The 10,634-nt window shown below is 39.9% G+C and overlaps 1 protein-coding gene across 4 annotated transcripts; it reads right to left on the reverse strand.

The window, feature by feature from the left end:
- Positions 1-2,025: 2,025 nt before the first annotated feature.
- LOC107076004 (uncharacterized) lies at positions 2,026-10,201 on the reverse strand. Of its 4 annotated transcripts, none has more exons than XR_001477443.2 (4): positions 9,650-10,201; positions 5,807-7,947; positions 5,628-5,699; positions 4,659-5,524 (listed from the first exon to the last, which is right to left on the reverse strand). XR_001477443.2 is itself a non-coding variant. In XM_069198911.1 (4 exons), exons 1-4 carry the CDS (start codon positions 10,035-10,037, stop codon positions 4,748-4,750), a joined length of 1,779 nt encoding a protein of 592 aa, XP_069055012.1. In that variant the 5' UTR covers positions 10,038-10,201; the 3' UTR covers positions 4,659-4,747. The 4 variants fall into 4 exon arrangements, 3 of the variants coding, with proteins under 3 accessions (XP_015194769.1, XP_069055012.1, XP_015194768.1); XM_069198911.1 differs by having other exon boundaries at positions 7,406-7,947; XM_015339282.2 differs by having other exon boundaries at positions 4,659-5,547; positions 7,406-7,947.
- Positions 10,202-10,634: the final 433 nt, after the last annotated feature.

Below are 10,634 nucleotides of genomic sequence, written 5' to 3' on the forward strand. Positions count from 1 at the left end.
TTTCAGCATGGAATAAACCTATTACTTGTTCCTTTGCAGCCTACGCATGCTGACGCAGCTACCCACCTGAACTACATTTCATTATACTTGTGCATATGACAATAAACTGAACTGAACTGTGGCAGGTCCTGGCAATACTTCATGAGATCTTCTTTAGAAAACATTTAATATTTCTAATATCATAGAAAAAGTCGAAAGTATTAATTGCATGCAACTGATAAAATCTCTCTTCGAGGTAATTACGTGTTTTAATAACACTAATACTCCTGGTGCATCACAGTCCTTATTGCTGTTGTCAGAGCCTGACTAGCTCAGTTTGTTAGACCTTAATCTCAGGGTAGTGGACTCGAATTTTAAAGAAACTTCCTGTTCATCCTTGACCATCTTAACATCTTACTTGATGCACCTCAAAACACACACCCCCAAAAAATGCAACCATGAATTAGGTCCCAGAAACATAAATTTAATCAATGTTTGTTTCTATTTCTAGGGACAATTGTACATTTTATTAAAATATAAACATGTATGTTCAAATATACACTATACCATAATGGTTGGACAGTTTATAAGCAACACTAAATAAAAAATAATATGAAACTAATAGTTATAAGTTAAAAGTGAAACCTTAATAAAATTTCAATAATTCATTTCAGCAATAAATTAAATGATGCATTTTAAAAACAAATTATTTTTACATTTACTGAGTGGTTACCTCAATGACAAATCTAAAAAGAAAATTGTTTTACATTGCCTAAAGGGACAGCAATTTGTCCTGAATGTCATAAAATGCATGTTTAAAGTATTTTTTTCCCATTACATCAGTTACTTTTCAGAAACATTCAAAAAATGGTGGATGATACAAACTAATATTAACAACTGGAAAAATATTGGAAAAATGTAAACACTGAACATACTTGCCATTGCTTTGCACAGTCATTCACCACATACTCAGGTCTGCTTACTTATAAAAGTCCATAAATCAATTCCTGAAGGATACAAAACATAGAATGTCACACATTTCTGACACTTGACTTTTGTCAGTTTTTGACACCCTCCATTCTTGCAGCACTGTGCCTTTTCCTCATACGTTGGCCAGTGATTGTACATGTCCTTTCTGCAGTCCAGGTTGGGCAGTGTCTGGAACTTTCTGTTCTTCTGTCGGTCTCTCCCCACTTCCACTCAGCCTGATTCTCTCTTTGACTTTGCCTGCCCAGCAGAGGGACTGTGCCACGTCACACTTGAAGTCCAAGGGGGAGAGCTGATGTTTCTTTTCGATGCCACAATCACTGCTGGCCCGACAGTATAACAGCCAGGCATCAAGTGGAAAAATATGCGCAGGCAATACTTCTTCATTCAAATCTTAGTTTGGCACAGGCTGTTGAGCAAAAGCTGGTAATTGCAGTGAGGGGTATAGTCTGGGCAAACAGCTTGACCACACCTGCACTTGTGCCAACTGAGGGCCAATCCGCTGGATGGTCTGCTTGCCCTGTGCAAAACTCCATTCATAGATGATGCCACTCACTCCAGCAAGGCAGAACATTTTGTAACCCCACTTTTTGAGGTTTTTAGTGACGAACTGTTTCTGACTGCTCCTTCCTTTAAATGGAATCACTTTCTCATCCACAAACAGCCACATTTCCTATCATACCTTGTTCAACTTGCCCCTTTTTTGGTCAAATACTTGCCTTATTTTGAGGAAGCAGTCAGTGTTATCAACTGGTATTTTATGAAGTGGAGATTGTTTTTGATGACCTCCCAGCGCTGTAGTGACATCACATCTGCAACCTATGGAATGTTGAATTTGTATCCCCATTATTTCCTTGTGGCAGGCATGGCCATGAGGGACATATAAAAGCATGTGCTAAAAACTGATCCAATTCTTTGATATCCAGCTGCAGTGGAGAGCTGAGGTCATTCTGGCATGCAAAGAGATTGGACTGCTGTACTATATCTTCAAGTATGTTATCTCAACTAGAGTACTGAAGTACTGTATTGGACTGCTAACACAAGTTGCTTGAAGATGAGATCCTTTCCACTCTGGTGTTACATGTATTTTGTTATTATTGGTCTTCCACAAAAGGGAACACCGTACTTATTGGTTCTGTGTATATCTGTGGTTCTTCTTCATCTAATGAACTACTGTGTCCATCCGAAATAGATTCTGTCAATTAAAAAAATGCAGCATAACTGTTATTTGTGTAACTATACAATACAATAAATGGACAGTAGTATATTGATTTCTGCTGATATTTCATGCATAGAGATTTGTTCCAATTTTAAAAATATTTTTGATTTTTTAGCTTGCATTATTTGGTACAGTATAATCCTTTGCACAATTGCACACCAGGTGGTTCAAATATTAGAATTTATGAAGGCTAACATCACAGGAAGTTGCAAAATTATAGCTCTACTAATCTACCACTGCAGTAGTAGTAGTAGTAAATAACAATACACCTAACATAACTAACCCCCCTAGACACTGCTACCTCCCCTCTGTCCCCTCGGTCATTTACTCATCGAAGCTATATTCAAGATTTTCCTCATTACTGTCCTGTGTGAATACAGTTACCCGCTCCCCCTTTCCCTTACAATTAATGGTTACACATACCTGCCATCTATAGATTTTTTGTCAGCCTACAAAGAGGAGATCCACAGTAAATTTCCAAATGGGTTACAAGGTTACCATAGCGATCCACATGTCCAAAATGTTAAAATATACATAAATATTTTTAGCAATATCTACTGAAATTGTGCATTTATCAATAGAATAACTAATGTAATATGTGCATCATACTGCATGTTAATTGAAATATGATAATGAGCTAATAGGTGGAGCTAATAAAGCTTAACGTTTCATATACAGTATTTGAGCTATAGCCAGAAAATGCCTGGTTTCAAATCACGGTCACTTCTGAGGGACAATCTTTTTCCAATTAAGAATTTAAGTTGTATACTCTTTAGACTTTTAAGAATTTTAAACTGTGTATTATAGCATGTGAATCATTAAACATTTACAATTCTGAATATTTTATAAAAGCAAAATTGCTCAGTTGGACAAAAGTACACAACCCTCCACCTTCATCATACATATTTGTTATGCATAAATATATTATGCATCAAAATCTTTAACCTGGTAACTTACATGGGTTCTGGTTTTAATGTGCTTGTTCTAACATTATCAAGCTTAAATTCTGTCCTTCATAAAAAGTTATAACGTTTTATCCTTTTCTTACGCATGCTTTGAAACTCAAAACTCAAAACCAGCCACCTGGACCACTGCCTCCCCTGCCACCCCATCCCCACACTATCCAAGCTAGATGTCTGGAAATCACTAAGTAGAGTGAACACACAAAAAGCTGCTGGACCTGACGGTATCCCTGGCCTGGTACTCAGAACATGTGCCTGGCAGATAGCTGATGTCTGTACTGACATCTTCAACCTTTCCTTGGCCCAGGCTACTGTACCTAGCTGTTTCAAGACAACCACCATCGTCCCAATACCAAAAAAATCAGCACCCACATGCCTGAACATCTACCGCCCTATTGCACTCACCTCCATCATAATGAAGTGCATTGAAAAACTACTTCTTCCACACATTAAAGCCAGCATTCCAAAAACACTTGATCCTCTCCAGTTTGCCTATTGCACAAACCGCTCCACAGAGGATGCAATCTCCAGAGCTTTACACACCACACCAACTCACCTGGATAAAAGGAACACCTATACAAGAATGCTGTTCATTGACTTTAGCTCAGCATTTAACACCATCATACCCATAAAACTTGCCACCAAACTCTGGGTTCTAGGTCTAGATACCACCCTCAGTAGCTGGATCCTAGACTTCCTTACAAGCAGACCCCAGACTGTCAGGATTGGCAACCTCACCTCCAATATGCTCAGCCTTAACACCGGTGCCCCTCAAGGCTGTGTGCTCAGCCCACTGCTTTACTCTGTTCACCCATAACTGTACTGCCAAGTTCAGCACAAACACATCATTAAGTATGCTGACGATACTACAGTCATGGGCCTGATCACTGACAACGATGAGACTGCCTACAGGGAGGAGATAAAACAACTTGCAGACTGGTGCCGAACCAGCAACCTATGTCTCAACATCAGCCATTTTCACAACCTTCAATTTATAGAGGATGAGTCTTTTCTTTTCAGCTTGGAATTAACTTTTAACTACTACAGCATATTCAATTGGAGCCACTTTATGTAATGCAGGTCCGTACTTCTCACAGGTTAGAAGTGTTACACCCCACTGTTTGTTATGGAAAATAGACAGTTAAGCTCAGGGGATGGGATAAAGTTACAATAGCATGCTCTGTCGTCATTGTTGCTCTTTAACATAAGGCAACCAGCATTCAAATGTCCTGTTTTCTTAACACTTGTTTTTCCGTACTGTAGCTTTAAAACTTGAACAAAGACGTTCCACATGCATACACCACGATGTTGTATAATTTTAAAACCACTACAGTATAGCTTGTGGGAAATACATTTATTTGTCCTGTACCAAAGTTTAACTCGTTCAGAGTGCCCAAAATGTTTCCAAAATAACCACAAGTGAACGGGTTGAGGGATTTGATAATAATAACAATGACCCCGTGTTGTTTCATGGTAATCATGCATACCCAACTGAAACAAGGACACTTAAATCGACACAAAAATACTTTATTTTTTCATTGACAAAAAGTAACTCCACACTCTCTTGTTTAAACGGATTGTTTTGTTGCTGCACAGACTGTTAAACCAGAGGAAAAGAGCGCCTCTTTCTTCTAAGCATTTCGTTGATCCGATCACGTATTCGTTTCCAATCATACAAACTTAGTTTTGAGAATCTCCGATTCACCATGCCGATAATGTTTTCCCGGAGATTGCAAGGCAAGGCGCTTTTACCTCTGGACCCATCGAAATTTACAGATGTGGTCCACCCCCAATAAATTTCAAAAGTCACAAAATTACGAAACAAAAGAGCAGCGTAACGGTCGGCTCTGGCTTTCCCATCTATGCCGATGCACTGCATGTATAATCTCTCCTCCTTCTCTTGACTGATGGGCAAAAGTTGGATATCTGGGAGAACTGTTCGTGGCATTGGCATCTGTGAGTTCTGTTGTGGCTGTGTAGATGGTACTTCCTGAGGGGAGAGAGACAGTGGGGACAGGACCAGCCAATTCCTGGGCGGAGGTAAGCAGAGAGGCCTGGATGGAGTGTCTTGAGGTGGTGTGTGCTCTGCTGAGGGAGGAGGGCTGTGTGGAGATATGCATTCCGCCAGGTACAGCAACCTGCGTGGCGGGGAAGGGCACTTATCAGGAGATGAAGGTCTGTTCAGAGGCAGCTGACCTTGCATTTGACTGCCGGAACATACTGTCTCCTGCTTCTGCATCTTTAGGAGTGTTTCCAACCTCCCAACCTTTCCCAGCAATGAGTCGGACTGCTCCCGCTGCCGCTGAACAGTCTTCACACAGGTGCTGCTTTCACAGGCTGGCACCCTGGCCAGCGGCTGAGAGCAGAGACCCACAGCCTGTGCAAGATAACAGAATACATCTAAGAAAGAATGTCACACAGTAGTATTCAGCAGATGCGGAACAGACGTCAAAATAAACTTTACTTTTCACCCGTCTTACCGCTTTCTTTTTTACTGTCCTGGTAGTCTCCGAAGATCGTTTAACATGTGCAGGGTTTTCATGTAGAACAGGCTGTGAAGAAATATTTATAATAGAATGTATAATTCAATACAGCAATAATACCTTGTATTATGCACTATAATCAGGTATTTCAGATGAAGCCCGCTGTATTTGCTTACCCTTCGCACTTTGCAAGCCAAGGCAGCTGAAGCACCACGTCTCTTCCCACAAAAAAGTCTTTGTCTCCATACTATGGCTGTTGTAGTGCAGGCTTGCAGATTTTTTTTAAAGGGAACTCAACTTAACCGAATCCCTTGGTGTATTCATATATTCTCATGTAAGAGTAGAATAGGCGAACCTTACAATGAAAGATGGGTTACTTTCGCCCAAGACTGACAGGAAACAGTCAAAACTCACCACACCCAGACTGTTAACTCGATCAATCTTTTTTAATAGTCTTGCAAATGCCCTCACACTGTAGGATATGCACTCGACGTGCCACAGGTGTCACATTTACTGTACATGTCAAAAGAGTTGCTTACAGTGGTGATTTTTTTTTCTCCATAGCCTTTGCTTTATAATTTATACAGTCTGCCTAGTTCTGAGACATTTTCATTGTGGAGAATTATGTGGAGAGAGCATGTAGATTACAAAGCACTCTACATCAGCAGAAGTGAGCAATTACCTGCTCGAAAACGAATGTGTTCCCAAAAGCGTATATTGTACAATTATCACAACATTTGCAAACATTCCCGATACATAACCACATTATGTACTCTAAATTGTTCTATTTTGCACTGTGACAGGAGAATACACACTGTATTAAATATTGTTGCTTCGAGCTTTGAGTCACCTACTTACTTCTTTGACTGGCTTGCAGAGAAAGACACTGCCCGGATTTTTGTCTATCACTTAATAAAAAGGTCAATGTAGAACACGTTATTTATTACTGTGTGTTTATTTTGGGGCTTTATATTTATGTTTATAATGGAGAGTCCCCATTACCCACAGGGGGCAAGGAGGTGATAAGATATTTTCACACTATTTTCATTTATTTTGGATTAAAATCGCAAACGCATGTTTAATTAAATGCTTTTATTGATTTACAATCTGACAATGCAAGAAAGAACAAAAGCATCTGTGAAATTCCCGAATGTCCCCCACTGTGCTCAACAATCTTGGGAAGAACATGAAACAGCCTATTAAAATTGTTTCAACTTTGTTTTGCCAGCACTTCCTCCCAGAACCTATAAATCGCTTTGATGAGTTCTTCCTTTGTGCTGGCTTTAGCCATTTCTCCTGTCTTCAGTTTATATTCTTATTTGTGTTCTATTACTCATATTCTTATTTAACTTACCACAGTAAATGGTCACTCAGTCCCTGCTTGCCCTGGGAAACAGGGTTTTCCAGAGCTTCACTATGACCGGATTAGCAGAAGGTGATCCATTCTAATTATCAATCAGGAATCCAATCATTCCCTATGCCCTGTTTCAATTCAAAGCCGGAGCACCTCTGTTGTGCTGCTTCATCATTATCATTTTTCCAGTCCTATGTAGCAGTACTGCCTTCACTCACAACTCCATTTTCCACCCAGATGAATAGTTTCTCCCCTCTGTGAACATGCTTATGCTTTTTTAAAATGACCTGACCTAACAAAACTTTTACCACACTGCCTTCAGATAATCTCTTTGCTGTATGCATACAGCAATGACTTTCTAAGGTGCTTAACTGACAAAAATGCTGCTGTCTATCCTTTAATAACAATTCTGGCACGTTACCTGAGCAAGGTCTTGACTGAGTCTTCCTGAGTCTTTGATCTTGGTGCTGTTCCTCCTTTCAAAGTCCTCCCTGTCCTGACTCTTCTCTGTGTGCAGTAACCTAGTACCGTTCTCTTCACCAGGTACATCAGTCTGCTGCTCTTCAGGGTCAATCAGCTGGGGCTCCATGTCCTGCTCTGTAAGATTAAACTCATCCACTTCGTTCAGCTCCTCCTCTTTGAGCCTCTGTGCAGACACAGATTCCTGTTCATTAAAATTTATTGTAATAGTCTTAATGTATAGAATATTGACCTTTTCTGTTAAATCTTCAGATACTAAAAGTCCATTTGTCTCTTTCTCGGGCTGTGTCTTCATCATGGGCACAGAGTCCAGATCCTTGACATACTGTCTGCTCTCTGTGTGCTGCTCACTGAGTGTCTCTTTCCCTTCTCCGGCAGTGAGCTCTGTCTCCTGCATCAGACTAAAGCTCCACTCCTCCTCACTGTGCTGCTGTTCAAGAGGAGCCCTTTCCCCAGTGTCAGGGAGACCACTGGCCTCTGAGCCTGCAATCACAGGACAAGAGAACAGGACCTTTAAAACATGCTTTGAATACAGTCCAAGATTAGATACCTCCACAGAAAAAGAAAGTAAAAAGTATCAAACACAACAGAAAAAAAATGTAATCGATAAATCTTAACAATTCTCATAAAATATTTCAAGATTCTTGATTACAAAATGTAATTTGTAAGTAAAAAATTATTACAAATAGCAAAGCAATGTTTCAACATCCAAGTTGGAGTTAAACTGTGAAAACTGCATACTTACTGCAATTTCAAATTCAATCACCACATAAACTGTTAAAAAATATAAGGACATATTGAAACCAATATACATTAATTTACATTTTCAATCTGCGATTGCATTAGGATAATCAGCAACGCCAATTCTAGAAAAACATATATTCTAAGACATATAAAACATCTAAAAATATTAACTAACAAGAAAAAATCTGGTTAACATGCAAAAAGGCACAAATACTTAAGCTATTCGTGTAACCCGCATATGTCAGAAAACTAATGATAATATATTCACTGGAGCAATTAGAAATAAATTTAGCATTATTGCTAAATTTGATAGATAACTCATAGATGTTGGCTACTGCTAAAATATCTTTGTCTTTCTAAAGAGGTCAGAAAAAGGAACTCCATTATCCAAACTGGATAACACTGTATAAACAGAGCAGCACACAAATACCAAGAGGTAAACCTGGGGAAACAGTTTGTCCTTTCAATCCCTCCACAATCCAGAGACACAATAAACCTCCAAGGTCATTGAATACAACAGTCTCCTAACCTCAAACACCTTGATATTCACTTTATCCTGCACCTCATACCACAGGGAGATTATAGCACCTAAACAGACTAGTTCAGAGCTCTAGAGACACACTGGTATTTACTTTATCCTGCAGTCCACAGGTATCAAAAGAATAGAGGTTACTTTTCAGAACTGGTCATTGTGTGGCAGTGTGTCTCATGATCCCGGAATTAAACTCTGTTCCTAACAAGACAGTCAGCTATGAGGACCTCCGTATCTACTACCAGTGTGAAATACAAGTGTGATATCCGAGATGCAATTCCTTCATAAGTGTTAACATCAAGGACAACGATTTATTTTTTGCAAGCAACTTCAGGATTATTGCAAACAAATTATTTAATATAATAACTCTCTTTACAGTGTGGACTGTATTGTTGCCTTAGAATACTAACAGCAATTATGAGAAATGAAATATTACAAGATTGTGTAAGTGCTTCTAATAAAGTCTCCAAACACCCTAAATCTGTTTGTTTTTATACAATATCGAGATGAGACATCTCATGTATTGAACATAGCTTAATAACTTTAAGTAAAATAGGAAATAAGCAGGATTGTCAACGGTAAAAAAACACTAAATAAGTGATTCTATATAAAAGGGATGTAAATACAGTATTGTATCATTTATTTACTCTAGTTACCGAACGAAGTGTCTCGATTAATAACTAAACAACACCGAAGCAGTCTAAACGGCGTTCTCAGCCCTGTATAACAGATGTTTTCAGCATCATAACAGACAACAACAGTTCAGTTTCCAGCAAAGAATCACGTTGCTACATCACACAAGTCATTCAAACATTACTCTGCATCTCTCTATATTCTCACCAGTAATTAAGTTAAATACACTGTTTTTAAACACGCACACACTGACTTCATACAAGTCACTACACGGACCTGACAGCTCCGGTTTCGTGTCCATTTCTTCTTTTATTTCTGCAGTGACTTCACAGGGGAGTGTGTGTCCAACATGATCTGTCTGTCCCTGATCTCCCCCTGCTCCCGACTCCTTCTCCCACAGCTGCAATCTCCACTTCAGGCTCTCGTTTTCCTTCTTCAGCTGCGCCATTTCACTCCCGAAACTCTCCTCCACACACTGTGTGATTTTAAACACGGCCCGTCTCACCAGGATCTGGGAGATGCTGCGGAGTTTGTCCTGAAACTCGTTCTCGGAGTCCGACATCCTGTTTCGGAAAACTTGTGAAATTTCATACACGATCGATTTGAGTAAAACCTCCATGAAAGAGTGAAGCTCGGTTTGCAGAGTTAACAGACAATTCGCCATCTTATTACTGACCTACGGAGTCTGCACAGATCTGCAACAAAACAAGACCGCGCCTGCAGGAGTTGAAATGTTATTTTTCAATACAACAATTTTTGTTTTTTAATATTCATCTACAGTAGCTGAGTCAATCACTGCCACGAGCTCAATGCTCCGCACATCCGCGCATCATGATGACGTCATTCACTTGCGCTGCTGTGAAAACAAAACAACTGAGGAGTGGTGTTGAGAGTTTTTCTGCAAACCTAGTTAAGAGGTATGAATCGCTATCAGGTGGTTCTCAACCTTTTTTCCACTGGACCGCAACCATGGCTAAAAGCAAGTCTCGTGGGCCACATATATTAATTAATAAGTAATACGTTTATTCCATGCTGAAAAGGGAAGAAAGAAAACGTGTTTTATTTCTTCTCTTTTCAGCATGGAATTGATCCCCAGGCGCTGGCACTTGCTGGTGGAGACCTGGGACTCAAAGTTACGCCCCTGGTCACTGTGTAACTCCTCCGGCACCCCCAGCCTGGAAAACATCACCTCCAGCAGTGCATCGGCCACCGGGGGGACACTCTGGTCCGGGAGGGCATAGGCCTCCGGCCACTTCATAAA

This window comes from Lepisosteus oculatus, chromosome 14 (assembly GCF_040954835.1).
Source record: "Lepisosteus oculatus isolate fLepOcu1 chromosome 14, fLepOcu1.hap2, whole genome shotgun sequence".
Classification (NCBI taxonomy): Eukaryota; Metazoa; Chordata; class Actinopteri; order Semionotiformes; family Lepisosteidae; genus Lepisosteus; species Lepisosteus oculatus.